General features: G+C 42.6%; 1 protein-coding gene across 1 annotated transcript in view; it reads right to left on the reverse strand.

The window, feature by feature from the left end:
- The window catches only part of Nfkb1 (nuclear factor kappa B subunit 1), a 109,285-nt gene that overhangs the window by 42,349 nt on the left and 42,011 nt on the right, over window positions 1-24,925 (reverse strand). Inside the window, exon 7 of the mRNA XM_055628196.1 lies at window positions 484-632. Coding sequence (XP_055484171.1) covers window positions 484-632 — 149 coding nt within the window. The remainder of the gene's footprint in view (window positions 1-483; window positions 633-24,925) is intronic.

Raw genomic sequence — 24,925 nt, forward strand, 5'->3', positions numbered from 1 at the left:
ATATTCCTGAGTTCAAGGTAAGCTTAGACTATAGTAAAGACCCTATTTCAAAGAAGCATCTATAAGGTAATCTTTTCTGTATGGCTACAGTGGTAGTTTTCTTTATATTTCTACGAGAAGAAAAATATTACTGAAAGCAAAACAAATGTCTCTTAGTTCAAGTGCTTATAATTGTAACATTATCCAAACTGAGCCACCCATCCTTGAGAAGTTAAAACTACAAATGCAAGGATTATCTCAGGCAGTGAAGATATCTGGTCTCCTCTTTTTCCTTGGGAGATCAAATGAGAGCACACAGTTTCTCCTGGCTTTGTGGTGTGTGTGTGTGTGTGTGTGTGTGTGTGTGTGTGTGTGTGTGTGTGTGTGTGTAGAGACCCTCTTGGGCCTTGCACAGGTCCACAGCGAAAAGGCCTATTGCTCTCACATCCATGTGTGTCATGCTCTGCTCTTCCCAGCTCCCTCAGCACCATGTGCCCCACTTACCCAACCACCATGTCCTTGGGTCCTGCTGTTACAGTGCAGATCCCGTCCTCACAGTGTTTGCCCACCAGGCTGTGGGCGTGCAGGTGGATATTTTTTCCATTTGTGACCAACTGAACAATAACCTTTGCAGGTCCCACATAGTTGCAAATCTATATGAGAAGCACAGTTTTAACAGTTAGTATATTTGACCATATTGTAACATGGAACCAGTGAGCATAAATATAAAATTTTGTAAATGTATACATATGTGACTATAGCTCAACTTAAAAAATATATATGATGAACACATGACAGAGTGGAAATAAATCAAAATGTTTCTGAGGGTTGCTTTATATGTTGAGACTATATGTCCAGGAAAGAAGCCATTGACAACATAGTATTCATCCTTAGATTGGACTGACACAGGGGTCCTTAAGTAAGCCCTCTTTACTAACCAACATTGCCTTTTCTCTGAAACCTTGTCACAATTTTTGGTGACAAAAACTAGGTAGACCATGCATGACAGGGGATAGATGACTGGTGAAGAGAGATAAACAAGACGTATCCTAACTCCTTGCCATGTGATTAGGCCAGAATGGTAATCCTGTTCAGGGACTTGGCTCTTTAGGCTGTTTTTAACAACTTAAGCCCAGGGCTTGGCCCACAGTCACCTACCAGTACACTCAAGTCGTCTTCAGTAGTTTGCCCAGCCCTGGGCTCTGACACTTACACTGTATATGTTCTGGCCTCTGTAAGTGTCTTAAATAAAAAAGTAAACTTTCTGACTGAAAATTCATAGGTTTCACATCTGGCTATTTAGTGCTTCTTTCATAAAGTTAAGTTTTCCATGTAAAGTAATTATTTTAGTTGTGCATCTTTAACACAACAAGAACAGCAGTAAAAAGGAAATAAGTCTTGTCTGGTTGACTATCTGACTTCCACAACATAGATCCTTTTACCAGAAAGCCAAAACATGAAAATCACACCAATACGAAAGCTCAAAAGGCATCATTCCCCCCTTCTGGATTCTATTAAATCAGATCCTGCTGTAAATCCTGCCTGTTGCTGGAAACATTGTATGTCTGGAATACAATGTAAATGTTTCTGATGTACAGGTGAAGAGCCGGCATCTGCTGAAGCTTCTCCTGAAGACAAACAGCTCCCTCAGCCAGCTCACTTACAGTATCGTCACCATTGACTGGGTCCAGACTCCACCCAGCCAAGGCGCCATAGTTTGTTTTTTTTCCTCAATATGGATTTTCCCCAATGTAACCTTTGACTGTCAGAGCTGAGAAGCTGATCACTGCTGGTGTTATTCCCCAGAGGGCATGGAGAGAGATACCACAGCCCTGAACAATGGTCTTCCCTCTGGTCAGCTAGGCAGCTGCCCTAGACTCCTCAAGGTCTCCCTGCCTGATGCATCGTTATCACAGATTATCTCTGAACCCATCCAAAAATTCATGAGTTCCTTTGGGCCTATAAACTTAATCCAGTTATGGTGTATTGGTGTATGGAAGTAGATCTTTAGGAGGTAAAGCCAAATATACCCTAAGGGGCAGCTGCTCATCTGCAGAGCTGTGACTTATACAAAGAGGAAGGGATACTTCAGCCAGGATGGCCTGTCTTGTTATGTCATTTCCTGTCTTGTCCTGGGTTGCAGTTCCCAGCAGATGTGGCTGCCCAACCTGAAGCTTCAGCCTTCAAACCAGGGGCCAAAGAAACCTTATTCTGTGGAAATCACTTGTCAACTATTGCAACACAAAATGGACCAGGACATATTGCTTCCTGAGGGGCAGGGCCATGGACAGGACTGCCTTCCCATAGTTACAGAGCAAACTAATACAAAGGAAGATTTTGCACCAGCTTTAACCTTGACTATTCCAAAGCATGAACCACTTTCTTAGGTGCAGAACTCAGAACTCTCTCCGTTATTAAGATGAAGTAAATTCAGCAAGTAGTCTTTCCTAATAGGCCAAATGCCTTCTCATTTAAGTGTAGGGCAAGGAATAAAAAGTTCTGGTTTTGTTCCAAGGCTGACTGTTATTCTACATGACCCCTGAATTGCTGACACAAGTTCTGATGATCATATCTGAAACCCATCTCCTAACGATCAGCAGAGGAGCACCAACTTTTCTATATTACATTTTTATGAAATAATAAGTTTGTAAAAAATATCAAGTATGTACAGGTCACAGTCTTTCTAGTGTTAATCTACATATGAATTCATTAAAATAGCATACGTGTAAGAATTTGTTTCAAATTATTAAGCAAATGATTAGTATAGCCTCACTTGTCCATTGATTAGAATGACTTTAGGTTATTTCTAATTTGGGATATTATAAACAACTGTGATATATTATAATAATAAATGTTTCATTACAAAATTGTTAAACTGTTTCTATGAATAATTAAATGTAGAGCCTTATTTTCACTGTAACCAAGGAATTAAAACCTACCATAAAATTACTTTATATATATATATATATATATATATATATATATATATATATATATATCTTACTGAAAACGATCTTTTCATACAATGTATTCTGATTACGGTTTCCAATCAATTATATTCTCTGATATCCTCACCACCTCACCTCTCATCAGAATCCACTCCCTTTTTCTCTCTCTTAAAAGAAAAACAGGGGGAGATACAAGATGGCTGTGCCGGGAGGACACTGTGTCTGAGGAGCAGGACAGCAGTGTTGCCACAGCGACCAGGAGACTGAACTCTGGGACCTAAAACACCAGCAATTGTGATTCCCAGGTGAGAGGAAATCCTACAGCGTAAAATTCAATCGGGACTGACCTCAGGTCACCCAGTCAATCCCTGTAAAAGGTCCTGGGGACCGGCAGACACACAGCCCGAGCACCAATTTTTAACTGACAGTGTGCACAGGAACAGTGTGCAGCAGAGGAAGGCGCGAGGAGGCAAGCTTGGTGAAGTCAGGCAGGCTTTCCACTTAAGCAGAAAGAATCCGTCCAGGAAGGACAGCCACTCTGGAATCTGAACCTTCTGATGCTACCGTGACAGGGCGGTTAGTCACTGGCACTGGCGGAAAGAGGTGGGAGGTGTGTTCAAAGAGCACTCTCTTGTTTTTCTTACTACTAACTTCACGGTTGAAGGGCGGCAAGAATGAGGAAGTGGGAAGACTCTGAGGTAAGGGACCTGAAAGGTTTGCCAATGACTAATGTGCTGCCTGATTCATCTGAGAGTCCAAGTCAGGATGGCATCATTTTGGTTTTTACACAGACCACAGAATGAAAACAGGGAGGTCCCTGGGCTTTCTGTACTTTCCAAGACACTGCCTGAGAGAGAGAGAGAGAAAGAAAGAAACCTGAAGTGTGGGGACAGCTGTATGGAACAGGCAAACCTAGACATGATTACTTGGGGAACCACTGTCCATGATGCCACAGTGTCCAAGAGGAATTTGCTACCAATTTAGAGATTTATTCCATGAAGACAACGAAAATATTAATTCCCAAAGAATAGTCTCTTAAAAATAAAGTCTATAGAGGACAACTGTGTCTATTAGAAAGATCTTTCTGAGAGTAGAGTCTGGACATAGACTCTTAAATCCCTGGTAGGCTTTCAAGAAGACATGGTGCCGCCCTGCATGGTCACCCGATCAGAATGGTAAGAGCATGGAGTTCAGGGACAAGCTGGCTGGGAGGGACAGCTGCACACTGTGTGACCCTGCTTGCCTTACCTCGTATTCAGTGGGTCACTGATGCTCAATGAGTTGTGGTGAGGAGGACAGACATGAAAGCTGACAGAGTCTTCATAGCAGAGGAGAGAACAAGCCTCAAGGGCTAGCTTCGTCAATACTGCCATAGACTCTTCCACTCAGGGGGTCTTGAGTAATATAGCTGCCAAAGAAGGTGTTTAAAACATCCATTTGAAGTGAGGGGCTGAAAAATACTCGGCCCTCTTCTCTTCCTAGGGAAAGTCTTTTTCTACATTGCTGTGTTTTGTTTTGTATAAATACATTTGTTTTCTGTCTTTCTTTTGCTGTGTTTCATTTCTCTAGAAAATACTATGTTATTCTAGTGGCAGCTGTCATTCTTGGGAACAATCAGACTTCCTTGTCCTCCCAGATAAAACGTAAGACTCTTCTAGAAGTTCTGTGTCACAGGCCAGAGCTGCTTTTGAAGTAAGAAGTACGAGACATGGGCTCAGGTATGTGCCTCTTGGTCAACATATCCTTTGACCTCAAGTAGCCTTGACCTACTGTGGAAAAGCACACGCTGCTTCTTCAGTGGGTTAGAAGAAGTGAGCACTTTAGAACTTTCTCAGAATCAGGGTTTCTAAAGCTTTCTATGTGAATCTGGCTTTGGTAGAAAGTAGAAGCAGCATAAATATAAGACGTCATACACAAAGTCATTCTTTCCTACTTAGATTTTTTTTTTTCATCCTCAGGGTTCTAACAGAACCTGGGACTGGCTCTGCTTGTGAACCTGACTTTGCTCTCTACTATACAAAGCAGAAGGGCATGGTCAAGTTAAGAGCTCTCAAAGACAGACTCCAATTCCCCAGCTGTCAGGGAGTGACATCTCTCTGTGTGTCAGCTTTCACACCTTTAAAATCAAATCAGTGGCACAGCACCACAGGACTGTTTTAAGATTAAGTGAGTTAATACAACGCTTGGTCCTTGATGGTCTCAACAATCCCAGATATAAGCTCTCTTCCATCTAAGATTCTCCAGCTTATTCTGTGAACGCTCCTCAAGCCCCTTCTAAATGTTCCACATTGTAGAAGGTTGGGGAGCGCCTTGTTCTGCACCTTGCTCAGAACAAACCTGATCCCTCACTCTCATGGGAAGCAAACAGTGTTATAGGTACTAATCAAATAATTCCAGCAATAGTAAAACCTAACTGGAGAACTCATCAAAAGGAATTTCAATAGGGTTTCGACATGGTCGGGAAGTGAGAGAAAGCTTCCAGTGTAACTAACGGCAACTGAGATTTGAAGGTAGAGCAGAGTGCAGTGAGAAAGGGGCAGGTGGAGGATGAGGCGGATCGGCAGGCACTCTTGACTGGTGGAGAGCATGCACAGTGCTCTCAGCCCGTCCCTGACCCCCCAGCCTTGCTCATCAACCCTGCACAGGAGTTCCTTCAGGAGCTCCGTCAATAGCCAGTGTCTCTCCTCTTTCCCACCGACAATGAGAACGGTATCCATTCTTTAATGAGAGGATCTAAATCCATGACATCTTCCTTACCATGTTAGCCTATTAAGGCTCCACCCCTGTCCCTATTCTGAAAATGAATAGAGGATGCAGGGTAGGAAAATGATAGGTAACTGGCGACTAAGGCTTAGCGGTGTCTGACTCCTCTTGCATGTTAATTTCCCAGAGTGTGCATGCATCTACTTTCATGTGTATATTCTACTTCTCTGGAAGGGAGAGAGCAATCCCCTCAATAGCCAGCAGAGGTACCCCATTCCACTGGGGAAAGACCCAAGACTGGGCAAGCTGAAGTGCACTGCCTACTTCTGATTGCTGGTAATGTGGTGGTTCCCTGAACTCTAGCCTGCTACCTCCACACCCCGCCCCCAAACCTATTCACGCTTCCACTGTGCCAGGTCACCATTTGGCCCAGTTATTCTTCTCTGCTTAACACACTTCAGTGTTCTGTGGCTCTGCTTTCCTTGTCTGAGCCCAGGTATGTGGTGGTTACAGAGATGCCTACTTGCTGCAACTGCTGACGTGTACTGTGAGAAAGGCCTCAGAGCCAGGTATGAGAAGAAGTAGCAAAAGTTCCCTTGTCTTCCTGAGAGTTTCTTCCACTTAAAGAAAAAAAAATGCTACAGCTATCATCAAACCATGGCATTTACTCTTCTTTAAGCAAGTCACATTATAAAGTGAGAGTGAGGGAGGGAGAGAGAAAGAGAAAGACAGGGAAGGAGAGAAAGAAAGAAAAAGAAAGAAAGAAAGAAAGAAAGAAAGAAAGAAAGAAAGAAAGAAAGAAAGAAAGAAAGAAAGAAAGAGTAAAAGAACAAGAGAGAGGAGACAGGATTTTATTTTAATAATATATGGCCTCTCAAGGATGACAGGTAGTCAGTTTACTGTTTTCTATTGTTTATGTGTGCAACCAGGAAGCAGAGATCACATCTAAGTGAGATTATGGCTGCCTGCACAGAAAGTGCTCACTAAGCTGTTCTCTTCTTACAAAGACAGAGGCTGCTGATCTAATACAGGGTCAGATCCCAGTCTGCAGTCCCAGACTGCTAACTTCTGATCCTTGTGCTTCATGTCTGCCCTGGGTGGCAGCCTGCTGTGGGTTCTGCACAGTGGCTGGCACCAAGGAGCCTTTCTTTCCTTTCCTCTTATCTGTGGAGATCATCTGGGCTTTCTGATGACCCTGAGATAGGCAGGGTTGGCACTCATACTCCCGCCTTGCAGATAAGAAGGCAAGTTTAGACAGACTGAGCAATAAGTGATGTAACCCGAGAGACAGCCAAGGTGCAGAACACTGTGGGATTCAGTCTCAGGGCACGGCATACATGAAAACCTCTTCAAGTTCCTCACTATGGGTGGCACACTTGTTTCTCCAGCAGGTCCATGGATTCGCACTATTCCTGACCCTCCCTACTAGAGCGATCAACAGCAAATGTGGCTCAAGAGTCAGGCTGGGACTACAATGGCAAACCACCACCTGGACAGGACGATCTCACCCAGGGCAGGAGAATAACACCTCTATCTGCACACACCCTCAATCTATGTGCACCCCTGCGCTGAAACTTTCATCTCACCGCACCTTCTCCCAGCGCTTCCTCTTTTCTTTTTGGTTTTAATTTTCAAATTTATCATGTAAGTCATAAATGTCTCAAGGTCAGGCTTCCCTCAGTACCTCACATGCAGGGAAGTCCTAAAGCTCTGAACATGTGACAAATCCTCACCTTTGTGTTGCTTAATATCCATGATTGCAAAAGAATCTAGGAATGCAGCTTCTAATTTGTAGATGAATGGTGCTAGAAATATTCACTTAGGCCAGCCTTTTGCCAGTTAGGTACATTTTTAAATAGAAAATGAAGTGTAAAATGGTGTTCTCTGGTGCCATTTCTTACTATACTATATGCTCAATTCTTTTGAAGAAATTAGAATATAAATAATATCAAGCCAGACCTTCAAAAGAAGCTCCAAATAAATACTTCTCTGCATCCCAGGGCTTCTCCAGGCTTCCTGCCTGGCTCCCTCAGGACCTGTTCTGAGGGGTTTTGTTCAAGTCAGGTCATGCCAAGCCTCATTCCTCTATTCAAAATTCCAAAAGTGAAAATGGTTGAAACTGAATGAATAGCACAGGGGACTCATTATATAATTCTGTGAATACATTATTACAATGTTCCACTTTAAAGAACACCAGTAAACAAAACATTTTAATGTCTCCCTAGTCTTAAAAGGCCTTTACAAGCAGCTGAGGAGGACCCGGGGGCTGGGATGCTCTGTCTGTTTCCTCGTGGGCCTCGTTTTCTGCCATTTCCAATGCAGCACAGCAGACTCTCTGTTCTAGAACTTGCCAGGTGAGCTCCCATCAGAGAGCTTTCGGACTCGTGCACTCTGCTGGCATACTGGCCCCGGGTGCCTGCCATCTTCTGTCTACCACCAGACTTTGCACAACTCCTTTCTCAGGCAAGTGGTCTCTCTCCGAGTCTTCCTCTTCCTAAACGCTTACCACCCCACCTGCTGATCCTCTCTGTGCTTCACTTTTAATCTGTATGCTAACAACCATTAAATATGCAAACATATATTAATAATGTCCTACCTTCTCCATTAGAATGGGAAAACTACAGGAATAGAAGCATTTCTTTCATTCATCCTTTCTATTCCCCAGTGCCCAGAATAATTCCAGTTATATTATTGTTCCAATGTACAAAACTAACAATTAAGATTGGACTAAAATGTTATTTAGTGAAGACAAATTACTAAAATACAATGAGTTGTATTAGGTGGGAAGAAATTAAAATGATTTATATTTTTATTTTGCCTTTAGAGATGACTGGATCCTAATACAGCCCCTCAGCAAGCTGCTGGAGTTAGAATGTGTTATTACATACCGGAGTTCAACATTAGCTTAAGCGTGTGTCTAGCTCAGGACCATGGTTTTTTCACTACACCAGAACTGTTACTGAAAGCTCCATGAGGTAGGAGGCCCGGCAGCGGTGGAAACCTGACTCTCAGTCATCGGCACCAGAAAATCAAGTCAAGCAACAGTTCTCCTGCTGAAGTCAAGGAGCTCCTTTGCCTCCCTCTTGTCACTGTTTGCTCCTGGCCTGAGGCCTCCTCTCTCCTGAACCTGCCTCACATGTTTCCTGTCCACTTATCTTACTTCCCTCAGACTTGCGGGGTCCACATTTTTGTTCCACCCCAATTTCTCAGCCTCACAACTCCTCACACTAGAACAATGGTTCTCAACCTGTGGTCAGACCACCTATGTATCAGATATTTACATTACGATTTATAACTGTAGCAAAACTACGATTGTGAAGTAGCAACAAAAACAATTTTATGGTTGGGGAAAGGATCACCACAACATGAGCTACTGTCTTAAAAAGTCGCAGTGTTAGGAGGTTGAGAACCACTGTGCTAGAGGATTCTTCTTGGTAGACAGTTGTAGCTCCCCCAAAGATCTCATCCTGATCTGATACAGGCTGTATCTTCTATCCCTCAAACTGGTGGACCCTCTCGCAGTAAGGAACAGGAGCTCGGGTCAGACACACTGGGCTGAATCCTAGACCGTCCATTAATCTAATCCTAGACCGTCCGGGGCTGGTATTAGCCCCGGAGAAAGTTGACTTTTGACTTCTTTCCATATGAAAAACAAAAACATAATCTCTGAGTTTTCACAAGAATTAAGAGGTGCTAATTTAAATTGCTTAGTACAGTTTTTGATGAAAAGCAATTCTCCTTTGTTTCTTCTTGTCCTCACAGGTATCTGCTGCTGGGATTTCCTATGATTTAATGAGAAGCCTCCACATGTAAATGCTTCCACAAATGGCTTTCTTTCTCCTTTCTGTCACTGAAACCCAAGACTTTTGTCACTAATTCAGAGAACTGTGTGTTCCTTTTTCCAGGAACAACGATCTTGATTTTACCCTCAATGTTTATTCTAGAGCCCCCTGACATAGTCTTCACCCCTACAAACAATCTCCATTATTGACATATTTCCCTTTCTTCCTTATTCTAACAACAGCCCTTTCTTGGTGATGATAACTACAAAGGGTACCATTTACTCAAACACGACATCAGGTGCTACTCCAAGAAAAAGTAACCATTTTTAAATTCAGTTTATGTTTTCTATAAGTTAGTGAGAAAGGTTCTTAAAAGACTACTCACACTTGCTTGAATGCCATTCTCTTTCTCTACACCAATTGTTCAAGAACAACTCTAGTTATCATGCAGAACCTTCTATACAAATTGAAGCCTTCTGAAAATTAACTAATTCCACTAGTCTTCCAAACAAAGTGCTTGAAGGTCGTGACTGACTTCATGTTTCCACACCCACTGTCAGTCACTGATTGTTGACAATCCCTGAAGCACAGTCCCTCTTTAGACCTTCCTTCTCCCACATCACTGGCTACTTGGCTAAGTTCCCCTTCCCAAGGACCAGGCTCAACAAACACTGATCCTTGCTTTTTAGTCTCTGCTTTCTTTCTGGTATTCACGCACTATGGGTTGAATTAGCTACTCTCTATGATACTAAAGTAAAATCTACCGGCCGGAGAGACGGCTTATCTGCTCAGATTGCTCTTGCAGAGGATATGAATTTGGTTCTTAGTAACCATGTTGGTTTGAAAGGGTTACAATCACCTGTAATTCCAGTACCAATGTGATCTGGTATCTCTGATCCCCTTGGGCACCTGTACTCATGCATATGTGTACACACACACACACACACACACACACACCCCACTGATGAACATGTGTGACACTTCCAGGCTTGGCCTTTCTTTCCCTTAGCAGGAAACCTTTCTGTTCTCAAAAGCTTTACCACTGAATACGCCCAAGGCTGGACTAATTACCTTCCTTCTGCCTCCTGTTAGAGCAATGAAACCAACACCTTCCTATCATGTCAGAGTGCTCTCTCTGCTTCTTGTATGGACACATAACTACCCAATTTCAGTACAAGGGCACTTCCCCGCCCCCTGTGCTCATCCCTTTCCTCTGTCCTCACTGCCTTATTTCAGCCTTCTCAGCTTAAACTCTTAAGCCTAATTCATGAGGAAACACAAAATTCCTCTAACTGCTGCCCCTAGGTCTTTCCATCCCAAGGCTCCTTTGCAGACAGTTACTAAGTTTATGCTCCTGAAGCACAAGGCTTAACAGTATATGTTACAACTGTATTAAAACTTCTATTGGCTATCGGTCTCAGCATCTGCTTTGATACCCTGCTGGGTAGAGTCTTTCAGAGGCCCTCTGTGGCAGGCTCCTGTCCTGTTCCCTTTTTTCTCCATCTTCTAATGCCCAATCCATTTGCTTTTCTGAGTGAGGATTGATCATCTTACCCAGGGTCAAACTTTGGGCAGAGTGCATGGAATCTTATGAAAGAAGGGGGAGATAGAATGACCTGGAGGGGACAGGAGCTCCACAAGGAGAGCAACAGAACCAAAAAATCTGGACACAGGGGTCTTTTCTGAGACTGACACTCCATCCAAGGACAGTACATGGAACTCCTGCACAGATGTAGCCCATGGCAGCTCAGTGTCCAAGTGGGTTTCCTAGTAAGGGGAACAGGGACTGTCTCTGACATAAACTCATGGGCTGGCTCTTTGGTCACCTCTCCCTCAGGGGGGAGCAGCCTTACTAGGCCACAGAGGAAGACAATGCAGCCAGTCCTGATAAGACCTGATAGCCTAGAGTCAGATAGAAGGGGTTTGGACCTCCCCTCTCAGTGGACTTGGAGAGGGGCATGGGAAGAGATGAGGAAGGGAGGGTAGGATTGGGAGGGAATGAGAGAGGGAGCTACATCTGGGATACAAAGTAAATAAACTGTAATTAATATAATAAATAAAAGTCTATTGGCAGCCTATTTTCTTTAAAAAACAAAACAACAACAACAACAAAAATAAAAAGAAAAAAAAATACAGCCTAACTTCTTCCACAACTTTTTGCTGTTTTTTTCTTTCCAGTAATATTTCTGCTTGGTCCCTTTGAAGGATACTTTGCTGCTGCAGAATTACTCACTATTCCCATCAAACCTGTGAGATTTCTACTTGAACCTGTTGATCTTCCTACTGGTGTTGTTTTCTGTAGCTGGGACTGATGCTATCCACCTTTCTTTAAGATACAACCTCAATGATGGACAGGGGTCCCCCATAGCCACTCTGGGTGGCAGACTCCCATAAATCCCTCCTACTCTAGAGCCGTAAGATATGTATGCCTTTCATTAAAAGACGGTTGTCTTGAGGCCATTCTTATACAGGCCATAACTGATATAGAGTGGGAGGCATAGCATTCAAGAGGACCTCACTGACTCTGAGATGTAGGACTAGCACCTTCCAAATACTTTTGTTAAAAGATCTGAGGGACTGAATAAATCAGGAGGAGCGAGATCCCTGGGACCCTAACTAGGAGCTGCTGGAAGGGTCTCTGCTAGGCAGGCTGGTCTCATTAACCTGATTCTAGGGATCTGGAAAGGACTAGCAAAGGTGAGTCCACAAATCCAAAAAGCCTGTGACGCTGTCCTATCTCCTTGCTGAAACTGAAATTAGGAACTCCTCACTGAAATTTCTAAGAGGATTTTTTTTTAAACCATTGTATTCTCTTAGCCTATTCCACCTATAGACATAACTCATTGATGGAGAGTCTAGCAGCAGAAATATTCCAGCATCTTTAAAGCTCACAGATTCAACTCTCAGAATTCAACCCTGGGAAACAACATCCTGACTGTCCTAGGGCCTGGCCAAAGTAGCAGTGGACACAATCCGGACAGGTTCTAAATAAAACACAAGTGAGGCTGGGTAGAGCACGCTCTTCTGGGCTACAGAATGTACCTCACCAGTTACCATCAGCAAATCCCACCAGGGCAGTACAGGAGGCAAGCTTCCCACATTCTAGAGGCCAATTCTCCCACCAGAGACCACCCAAACGTCACAGCATTCCTTTATGTCTCTATGTCAAGAAAAAACATCTAGGAGTACAAAGGTAGTTTGTACATAGTTTGTTTCCAACTGTGATTTCAGGTTTGAAAAAGAAAAGGGATGTTTATAAGAAGTCTGAATTGTCATTCTCAAACTACAGAATGCTAAGAAATTTCCATTTTGGTATAAAGGTTGAATGATTCTGTCTATACCAAATGCATTTTGTATTTTGTGTTAGGTAGATCTTATCAAAGCTTACCTTTTTCAAAAATATTTAACTTCTGCCTCTACACACACACACAAACACACACACACACACACGAGTACAAAATTACAGGTAACTTTATTCTGTTTGGGGCAAAAGCTATAGGTACATATATATGGATACATATATACATATGTATATACATATATGTCAGCAAGACCTTGATCATAGGGGTGGCAGACAAAATAGTCAAACAAAGATATTTAGCTATTCTAAACAAAGTTTTAAAAGTGTGTATATACACACATATATACAAACATTGTATACATACCTATATATGTATAAGTATACAAACTATATATAGTTTTTTTTTAAGGTCTGGCTTGGAGTCTACAAGTTTTCAGATAAGAACATTTAGATTACCTTCAGTGTTCTATAGATGGTCAATCCCTACTTACTGCTATAATTGTTTGACTCAGTAACCACCTTCGTCTCCTAATACTTCTTTTCTAAAATTCCTAGCCCCAGCCCACAGCTAACATAGCTTCTAGCACTAAAATGCTAGGGCTCCCTAAATTATGTATTTAAGACATATAGGACAATGGTTAACAATCACAAATCCAAGACAAAAGAAAAAAAAAAGAGTTTGACATCACAGAATTTGAGCTGGAAAAAACTCTATCAAATAAACTTAGCTTAAAATTGTGAGCATTTAAAATACATTTAGCCACAATTACAAACTGAGAAAACATACAATCAACACTCAAATTACCTGTTGCAAGGGGGCCTCTGATAGCATGGAAAATCAAAATTCAGAGACAAAGAAAAAATCTTTATGTTAGGCAATGACTTCAACTTTTTTTCCATCAAGGCTGAGACTAGGTACTCAGCGTGTTTATTTTCAGTGGCTCTAGTGAAGGCCTTGTAGTGGGTAGCTCAGTACTGATAATAAAGGACTATTTTTTCTGGGAATGCCAGCAAGGCCCTGATGATGGGAATGGAAGCAACAGGCAAAGAAAGAGATAATTAGCTATTTTAAACAAAGTTTTAAAGCTTGGATAAACTTAAAAACTAAGCAGTATAAAATGCATGTTAGGTTAAGTAAATCCAAAAGAAAAATTAAATCTCTGACCTGAAGCAGACATGATTCAAATAAAATTTCTAACATAATCTTAAAATGACAGTTTAAAGTTTATTTTAATTTTTGTATGTAGTTGTTTTCCCTGAAGATATGTGTACCATATGTGTACCTGGTGCTTGCAAGGCCAAAAGAGGGTGTCAGATCTCCAGGAACTGGAGTTACAAGTGGTTGTGAGCTGCATGTGGGTGCTGGGAACAGAACCTGGGTCTTCTGCAAGAGCAGTGAAGGGCTCTTAGCCAATGAGCCATCTCTCCAGACTTCCCTTAAAATGATTTTGATCTTGACTTAATTTTGGATTATTAGAAACATTTTTCTATTCTGTGATGTCCAAATTTATTTGGGATTAGTATAATTGATTTATTTCTTCTAAGAGACAGATAATTACTCAATGGATATATATTTCTTTTCTTTTCTTTCTTTCTTTCTTTTTTTTTTTTTTTGAGGCTCAAAGGAAGCTTTATTGACACACTTTTCTCAGTAAAGTACTTCAGTGAAATCCTTGATTCTTTCCCAGTCTATTTTCTTCTATATAAAAGCCGTTGGAGTCACGACTATCCTGAGTGAGATAAAATCACTTTCTTTTTTTGTCTCTTAGGATCTTTCTATATCAAATTAGGTAAAGGGCTTCACAGCTAATGGTATGCATATATGATATGACTCAATTTCCTTTTCACGTCCTGGGGGTCTTGTGAGGTTTCTTGCTACCATTTCCTCTGAGTTTTTTTTTCTTTTTTTTTTTTTATTATTTCTTTTCTTTTACACTTTATTCACTTTGTATCCCCCCATAAGCCCCCCCTCCTCCCCGGGTATATATTTCTTAAATTTTTAAGAATTTTTTTTAAAATTTTAAATTATGTGTATATATGACTATGTATGAATATGTGCGTATGAGTACTGCTGCCCAAAGAAGCCAGAAGAGTGTGTTGGATGCCCTGGAGCTGGAGTTGGAGTTATAGGCAGTTGTGAGGTACTTGAGGTGAATGCTTAGGTCTGAACTGGGGTCTTCTACAAAAGCATTATGTGCTCTTAGCTGCTGAACCATATCGCTAGTCCTTGTCTGGTGTTTTCATGTTTGGTAAACCAATCTATCACCTCCCTAGAAGTGCACTGTGGGGAAGCAATCAGGTTTTAACTGACTGAAAGAACTCATTCTGAGTAGAATTTAATTTGGACCATGGTAAATTCAGCTGCTTACAAGGAACGCTGAGCTTCTCTGGGGAGAAGAAACGCAGGAGGAAAGTCCACAAGACAAAGTGCTGCAGCTCTTCTCCTGCAATTTCCTGTGGAAATCCCCTGCTAAATGTGGAGAATTACAAGTGAGTGGACCTGGGAAATTTTGTCTGACTTCTTGGTGACACCTCACCAGTCATATTACGCCCCCAGATAGGAGCATGGCAAAAGAGAAATCCCAACCTGAGTGTCAGACTGAGGTTAACCAAAGCAGCATGCTGTCTGCACAACACGGTGTACACAAAGGTCGGAAGGGGGAAACGCCAAAATTTCTACTGATTTCTAGGAGAATGTCAGCAAGCCATTTGAAAAAATGATACTGCTTTATACCTGGTCTTTCAAAACTGAATCAAACCAAACCCTTTCAAGTTGTGACAAATTGTTTGGCTTGTGTCAACAAATTGACACACAAGTGTAATAAATAAGTCATGTACTTTGAGCCTTGGAGAAAATAGCCAGCAAGCCACTAGTACCTGTTTTTTTTTTTTTTTTTTCTTTCTTATTTATCAGGAGATTACAACTTCCTTGTAACCAAGTCTTGATTAGTCCTTGAGTCATTAAGCAAAAATCTTTCTAAAGCCATATAAAAAGGGAGTGAGAACTACAGCTTCCCCAGCTGTAAAGCCAGGCTCTCTCGGCTTCCCTTTCCTTCTCAGTAGTTAGTCTTCCAGGTTAGTTTTGAGCCACTGCAGAGACAACAAACACACTCTGTCCTGTGGCAGCTGTGACTCCCATGAAGCCTGTGTCTTCTGGGACTTCAACTCATTGCTCCTATTTCCCCTTGTGCTGAGAACAGGGCACATTTTATCTTTTCATATAATGGCTGTTCAAATACTTGAGGACAACCAAGGCCATCCTCTAAGGTATAAATATTCCCACGGGAGGAAGGCTTGAGTATAGCCGCGACACGATGCTGATCTGGAACCACTCCCAGTTGATGTGTATGCTCTGCCCAGCAAGTTGCATACACTTCCGGTGTGATCTTTCCACAAAGGTGGCCACGAGGCCATCACCTCTTGGGTCTTACCGACTGTTCTGCCATTCAGGTTGCCTAGTGAGGAGTGACTTCTTTGGCAGGGACGGCCTTGCAGGTGCATGCTGGTGCATCAGCCAAGTTCTCTCTGCGTACCCTGCTGCCGCTTCACCCCTCTGCCCTGTGCTTGGACTAATTCCTCAGTTTTCTGTATCTGTGTGTCTCTGTTCAACAGCAAGGCTTAAGAATTTGGCACTTTGCTCCAGCTTTCAAGATTAATTTGAGTTTAAAGTATTTGTTGTATATCACTTCTTGTCAAAAAACGGATGAGAACCTTACAGATGTTAAGGCTAAAACATATTGAAAAGGTTAGGAACAATCCCTGGGGCTGATCATTGGCTCTGTCTCTCCCGGCTGACACCAGCAGCTTGGAGAGTCCATTAATCTCTGAAAAGCCAAGGCAGGCATCTCCAGGCTCCCTTTCTCATCTCACTGTTCTGGAAGGCAGTGCGGCACATGCAGTATGATGTGTCTGCCTCTCTCACACCCACTGTGAAAAGCACACCAGTCACTGGCGTTCCGTCATCAGAACTGAGGAATGACTATAGAGCTATAAGAGTGCTTTTGAGTACGGAGGACCTCCACCCACTTCAGGCACACACACATACACATATGCACCCCACTGCAGAGCATCCTCCAGTGAGTCCCAGGAAACACAGCAATACCATCTCATATATGTCTGCTGCCCGGCTACTTTGTGACCTTGGGGCAGAGGAACAATCTTATTCATGAGTGTAACCACAGAGCCAGCACCACGCCTAGCAAGACTACTATATATGTGTGTATATAGTACTTCCTCATGAAGTGAGGAAGGCCAAGAGGGCTCCAAAACAGAAATGGGGCACCACAGGAGACAGTGTGAGTTTAGTGGATTCAGATTCCAGAAGAACCATTCTAGAATTCTGTTGCTCTGTCAAGACTCTGGTTAAAAGATAACAAAACAAACTGAGCTTACAATAATGTCTAAAGGGTCCACTTTATCTCACACAAAAGAAAGGTTATATGAAGCTGATAAATACCACCATTCAAAAATAAACCGAAAGTAGTAGGAATAGGAAAATTCTTAAAATTCAACATAAACAAAACAGTCTAGCTCTACAGCATAATGGTAATGTCGTTTCATAGAAAGAAAAATGTAACCCACGAAAACACTATTCTGCTTGATTAGTCACTGCTGAATTTTGGTTAAAGAAATGCAAAGAAAATGTCAACTCTATTTGTTAAGTTGCTAGGGCTGATATCGGCATAACACCTCGTAAACCAGCCTATCACACTGTGTGTTTGGAAGTACTGTAGGACCAACCAGACTGAGTAGGCATTTCTACTATTACTGCCAATGACAGTCTGCATTTTATTGGGGAAGGGAGATACAAACATGGGATGAGGGATGGGGCGGGGGAGGAGATGTAATGCGGGGTTACAATTAGAAATGTGAAATAGGCTCTGAACTCAAGTCTTAAAAAAAAAGGTCAACGATCTAGCCTAATGGGATTCTAGAAAAAGCAACTCTGTTAAGAGGAATCAGGCTTCCTGGATAGATGAGTCACCTCAGGACAGGGCAGGAGGACAGAGGATGAACCCAGACCATGTCAGGAGTGCGACCATTAGGTTGGAGCCACGTCTACACGACATGAGAACAAGCATGCAAGACTTCCACTGGTCGGTGAGCAGCACGATTCCAACATCACAGTGTATCAGGGCAGGAATGGTGTGTGTACCCAGGACGACGTGAGAATTCAAAACTGTGCTCATCTGTTGTACTTAGGACCAAGCACACTTCAGAGTTCATGCATTTTCAATTTGGGGAGATTTGTATAAACTTTACAGTTTGGCCATTCCTGAAAATCTTAACTCCCACGTAATTTGAGACAGAATCTGTCTGTCTTTCTCAGTCTCTCTCTCTCTTTATCTCCTTCCAACCCCTACTGAATGCAAGGCTAGCTGGCCCATGAATTTACAGGAGTGTCCTGTGCCTACCTTCCATCTCTCTGTGGGAGTACAGGGATTACAGAGCCTTACACACTGTGCTGTACACTACTTACAGTTAGGTGTACTGTGCTGCACACTACTGTACAGTTAGGTTCTGGGGATTTGGTTAATGTGGGTTCTGGGGATTTGAACTCAAATCTTCATGCTTGTATGAAAGTACTTTATCCCACTGAGCCATTTATTTTCCCCTGGCCCTTTCAGAGAATTTTTTTATTTAGTTAGTATTTTTCACATTAGGAATATTTAAAATATACTAAAATATTTTAAATGAGTGTAGAGAAGAAAAAAAGTACTTTGGAAAGTACAAAATGATAAATGCCAAATAACAAAAAAATTGATAGAAACCAAAAACCACAAATTTGTAATCCTTGATTGAGGAAAGAATCACCCATGCATATGGCAACCATTAGGAGGTACATGGTAGTTTATACCAGGGATCAATGGGTGAGGTAGCCACAAGCAACTAGATTCTCAGTAGTTTGAAGGTGTAGCCAGCAGGTTAGGTTATAAATGGGGCTCAATACTCAGCAATGAAAAAGAAGGAAATCATGAAATTTGTAGGTAAAAAGTGGGACCTAGAAAGGATCATCCTGAGTGAGCTGTCCCAGAAGCAGAAAGACACACACAGTATATACTCACTCATAAAGACATAACATAGTATACACCTACTGAAAACTGTACATCTAAAGAAACTAAGCAAGAGAGAGGACCCTGACTAAAATGCTCAATCCCCATCCTGAAAGGCAAAGAGGCTGGACATCAGAAGATGAAGAAAACAGGAAACAACCTAGGAACCTGCCACAGAGGGCCTCTGAAAGCCTCTGCCCTCCAGACAATGAAAGCAGACGCTGAGACTTATGGCCAACTGTTGGGCAGAGTGCATGGAATCTTATGTAAGAAGTGGGAAATAGTAAGAGCTGGAGAGGACGGGAACCACACAAGGAGAGCAACAGAACCAGAAAACTTGAACACAGGGAACTTCCCAGAGACTCATACTCCAACCAAGGACTATTCATGGAGATAACCTAGAACCCCTGCACAGATGTAGCACATGATAGTTCAGTGTCCAAGTGGGTTACATAGTAAAGGGAAGAGGGACTGCCTCTGATATAATCTGATTGGCCTGCTCTTTGATCACCTCCCCCTGAGGGGGGAGCAGCCTTACCAGGCCACAGAAGATGACAATGCAGCCACTCCTGAGGTGACATGACAGACTAAGATCAGAAGGAAGGAGAAGAGGACCTCCCCTATCAGTGGACTTGGGGAGGGGCATGCATGAGGAAGGGGGAGGGAGGGGAGGAGGGAGGAGCTTATGGGGGAATACAAAATGAATAAAGTGTAATTAATAGTAAAAAAAATTAAAAAAACAAATAAATGGGGCTCAAGAAGAGAAGAGGCAAGAATAATTCCGAGGCCCTTCGGTCTGAGAAACTGGGGCACGTTTTCCAAGAATGGACAACTTCGACTAGGGAACGAAGAGTTCAGCTTTGAACTTGGTAAGCTTTCCAGATATCCAAACGATAAAGATGACCAAATAGCTGTACCTGAAGCCTGGATTTCAAAGAGGTCTAGGCTGGAGAAAGCGCGTGTTCATGCACATAAAGCCAGGACAGGAAAAGTAGAAAGACAAGCTGGTTTTGGTCAAGTGTTCATCAACCCTGATGGAAAACTGGGATAATAATGCCTCCCTGGCAGAGCTGTATAAGATTTTGCAACAAGACACACAAAGAGCTCAGGAAAAGACTAACAGGATCGACACATTTCTTCTCATGTTGATTACTTAATTTGGGTAATAAATGAGTACCCAAAGAATGAAAAGGAATTTAGTAAGACCTAGTTCTTGTCCTCAAGAAACAAGGTCTGGAAATGGAGCCAAGCACATGAATCTGCATGAGGCACAGGAAGACGGACAGCAGGTGTGGCAGAGGGCCCATTAGAAATGGTTCGAAAGGCCTCACCCAAGTGAGCTGGTGAATGGGAGCAAACCAGGGCAGACTTTCCAAAGGGGTCATCACATTAAAAAATATATCATTAAACATGTAAGAAATAAATGATAAACCAAAGAGTGAAAATGAAGCTATGACTAAAAGGTTCAGGCTTCAGGGCCACAAAAGAGGCTCATTGAGTAAAAGCAGTTGCTGTGTACGCCTGGCAACTTGAATCTGATCCCTAGAACCCAGGTAAAAAGCCCTATTAGGTTGTGTATATTGATAATCCTAGCACACCTACAGAGAAAGGGGAGGCAGAGGCAGGAGGATCAGCCGGAAGTGCAAGGACCAGCAAGTCTGGGGGATGCATCACAGCGAGAGCTGCCCCACCCTCCGACCTCCACATTTATGAAAAGTAAATGTAATTACTGTGAATGACCACAGTCAGTGGATGGTCTCACATCCTTGCGAACATGGACAGCCCAAATTGGACTTGGTGGGCCAAAAAAAATATATAGAGAGAGAGAAAATAGAAATCAAAAAGAGAAAAAGAAAAGAAATTGGGAGACAGTGGGGAGATGGGCCTGGGAGGAGTTAGGGGAAACAGTGTGACGTGACTATGAACAAAGTATATTTTATGACTTCTCAAATAAAAATCTTATATTAAGAAAATGTTGAGCATGGTGGCACATGCATTTAATCTCAGCCCTTGGGAGGCAGAGGCAGAGGCAGAGGCAGAGGCAGAGGCAGAGGCAGAGGCAGAGGCAGAGGCAGAGGCAGAGGCAGAGGCAGAGGCAGAGGCAGGCAGACCTCTGAGAGTTCAAGTCCGACTTTATATGGTGAGTTCCTGGCCAGCCAGGACTACATAGTAAGACCCAGCCCTAAAACAACAACAACAAGACATTATTTTATTTTTAAAATGGTATTTCTGGGCTAGAGAAATGGTTCAGTGTATTTTCACATTAGGAATATTTAAATATATTAAGCAATTGCTGCTCTTGTAGCAAACCCACAGCTGTTCATAACCAACTGTAAGTCCAGGTCCAGAGATTCCATTGCCCTCTTCTGGCCTTCTTGGGCACTGCATGCATACAGTGCACATACCTACATGTAGGCAAAAAACACTCATACACATAAAATAAAAATAAATATTAAAAAAGTGATCTCAATAAACAAATCATCCCAAAGCTACAAAGACCTCATGATCAGGAAGAAATGACTGTCTAGCAGAATTACTAAGGTTGGCCTCTGACAGAGGACAGGGAGGTTGGGAAATAGCATGCCCCAAATAGCTAAGAGGAGCTGCCTGTGAGCAGCAGAAAGTCACACAGCCTTCACAGAGTAGACAGATATAGAATTCACTTTCAGAACACTTCCCTGGGCCAGACACTGCACTTTACAACACTAATTCATTTAATGTTCCCAACAGCACTATGAGGTGTGGTCTTATGCTGGTTTTATGGGGGAACAGAGAAGGCAGTCAGCCAGCTCCAGGCTACACAGGTACTAAGGGGACAGAGTTGGATTTGAATCCGGCTTTGCAAGCTCTTTAGTTTGCTGTTAATCTGTGTAATCTCTCTTTTGGAGTGGTCTTTCTTTTGAGGGGGGAGGTGCTAAAGAATGTTTAACATTCAGTAAGTGAACAACAAAGCAAGCAACAGACCTTTTAGGGATGATACATGTACTGACGATACTGTGCAGATGCATCCGTGTTATACTTATGCATACATGCATTTGGATGTATAAGTATACATGTGCTGACAGGCACAGACAGACAGGGGGAGCCTGGAAGCAGATGGGATACCTTGGAGTACTCTCAACAAGTTCCTAACAGTGCTTCTTTCCAGGGAAAAAAGGAATCTTGTACAGAAGGGGAACTTACTTTTCACTACATATGTCTTTGTGTTTCTTGAAATTTTATTAAGTGCAAGTGATATCTGTAAATAAATAAACATCTTTTTTTTGGTTTATTTTTAAGCGAAAGTTTCCACACTGGGAGTGATGCCACTCTCAAGAGAAGAATGTTCTTCAAACAGTGTTCCTCCCACAGAAGAACTGGGCTTCAAGAGTTTGAGGAATGAAGAGTTTAGGAACTTTAGGCTCACAGGATAGAATGAATTAATATTTGTGATCTCGGATCTTCTGCATCTTACTAGCACATAGGTCTTTCTTTGTTTGGTGGTTCACGGTCTTAGTTTAGTCCACACGGCCACAGTAAGTGACTGACCCCACTTTCAGAATCAGAGGTGGGGTGCGGGAATGACCAGCCACTCTCCCTCATCCCCTGCCCACCGCCACCCTTAGCAGCAGGTGGTGGGACAACTCAGCAACAGAGGCCTGGGGACTACCAGCCAGGCACCTTGGAGGCTCTGATGCCAGCTTTCGGGAACTCAGGCGTCCTCCCAGTCCAGTGCTGCTGAGAGGCCTCTAAGGTCTAAGACCATGAGAGATGCCACAAAGCCTGTGGAAGCTTTTCCATGGGTTTGGTAGAATTTGGTGCTTACTACTTCTTCTCTTAGATTTTTTTCAGCTTTAAAAATAAATAAATGTCCATTTTGCTTAAACCGTTTTAGTTTTCCTTTAAAAAAAAAATCTTATTTTGGAATTTGAAGGTTAAAAAAACTAAGGAAGAAAAGCCAATTTCCACCTGGAAAAGGTTGGCGCTCTGGGAGGTGACTGTCCTGGCTGCTAGTCATGTCGAGTTGGGGAAGTAGAGAAGCAGCAGGCTGGTGAGGAGTGAGTAGGAGCCGTGGCAGGTGGAGACCTGGGGGACTCTCGTGCACGCCAGCATCTCCCTTATCTGGGGGACCAGTGCACCCGCAGCTGATGCTCCCACTTGTTCACTGTGCAAGGAACTGCTGCCTATCTTCCATACACGGGCAGTTAACAGAGTACACGCACATTTCTGCTCTCGGGGAAATAACAGGTGTATTCGTGGCATTTTACTAAGCCTCCACACCTGCCCTGAATGAGCTACGGATGTGCCAGGGACAAGGACAGCTGTTGTTTTTTTTTTAAGGTCAGTTTTTTTTTTATTTACACACAATTCCTGCAAAGTAGTTGTTTCTATTTTCATCTCATAAACAACTAAAAGTTTGAAGAGCTTTAAGCAATGTGCTGCAGATCGCGCTACCTGCCAGTGGCACAATGGGGAATGAGATCTAGGCTTTGCTCTCCAACAGTGTTCCTCCCACTAAACTGCAGCTCTCCTGACCTATCATCAGGTCATCTCCACCACAGCACAGAACAGGCTTGCTCAGATCCTGCAAGTCTTCAGTAATTATATCATGTAACATATGTGTAGAGAACCTATTTCCTCTGGTAAGCAATGTATCACCTTTTGATCTAACTGTTGTTTCCTGGGTTAGTACCTAGGATGTAATTTTGTATTATTATTTATTATCATTATTGTTATTATTTTAGTGAAATCTTGAAGTAGTATGTTAGAAATGGGTTGACTAGTTCATGGAGTTAATTTAACTCAATAATGGTTAAATGCTCACTTTTGTTTTTTGCAAGCCAGCTGACTTCACTCTAGTAGCTTAAAATTTACTGTAGGAAGGAAACTGTCAGATGCTACAATTCAGAGTGCCATCCAATGGCCTGTTATCAGACATTTACTAGCACACCCTCCATCTGTTCAGTAAGGAAATAGCTTGGGAATTTCTCTTTCTAGGACACAATATTCAAAACATCAGTACAGCAAATCCCTTAGACCTGAATGATTTTCTTCCACTACCTGAATACATAACAAAGGTGCCCAAGGGAGCATGTGGAATGAAGGCTTCTTTCTGAATGTCACATGCAATGACATGGCCTTAACAGTATACCCTCAGGAACATGCCTTCATCAATGCACATCATGTTTACAGTGAGTACATGAGAGTCTCCCAGAATGCCTGTCCAGACAGTGGCTCAGGGCATGACTTCACCTACATATAGACTTTCTACAGACGGAATTAATTGGTCAAGAAGCCACCCTACTGCACAATGTGGAAGTCCCTAACCAGTGTCTACCAGTTAGGTAGTCCCTAACTGGTGTCTTTATGCGAAGGGAGGGAGAGGGTCAGATACAAAGTCAGGAAGAACAGCCATGTGGAGACAGAAGCAGAAATCAGAGAGGAAGCTACAAGCTGTGTGCTGAGGACTACCAGCAACTGCCCGAAGCTGGAAGAGGCAGGAACTGATCCTTCCTTGAAGATTCCGGAGGGGGCAAGAACCTACTGGCAACTTCACTGAGGACTCTGAGCCCCTAAAACTTTGGAAGAATAAACTTCTGTTGTTTAAAATGACCTGGATTGCAGTTATTCGTATTGCAACCCTAGAAAATGAGTACAATATTTGTGCAAACTAGACACAAAGGGTCCAAAAGGATACAATGAAGGGATCTAACAAAACTAAACATTCCTTTCTGCCTTCTTGTTCTCTGTGAACTTCCATTCAAGCTTTTGGAATAGTATTCAATTTCATAGAAAAATGGAAGTAACTAGGTTTCCATGCTGACAATATACCGGCATCGAGCAACTGAATTTACCCACACAGGCTGTGAAATTGGTTCTCTATGCCAATTTTAGAGATAAAGAAGTTGAGGCTTACACAAGCTTAATAGCTCTGCTAATCAATGAAAATCTGGGAAGTAACATTACACCTTGAGCCTAGAGATGACTTCACAGCCAGTGCTTAAAACTGTGGCTATGCTGTCCACAAGTGGAGTACTGCACGCCTACCTGGGAGCTGGAAGTGGAGTGGCACACATGTACAGCCATGTTTCCTCCTCCAGGACTCCAGCTAGAGGCCTGCTGCTCCTTCCCTTCCAACTCACCCTTTTTTCCCAGTCTCCACGTCTCTCTTCCACCCTG

This window comes from Psammomys obesus, unplaced genomic scaffold (genome assembly GCF_907164565.1).
Source record: "Psammomys obesus unplaced genomic scaffold, mPsaObe1.curated_primary_1811, whole genome shotgun sequence".
NCBI classification, from domain to species: Eukaryota; Metazoa; Chordata; class Mammalia; order Rodentia; family Muridae; genus Psammomys; species Psammomys obesus.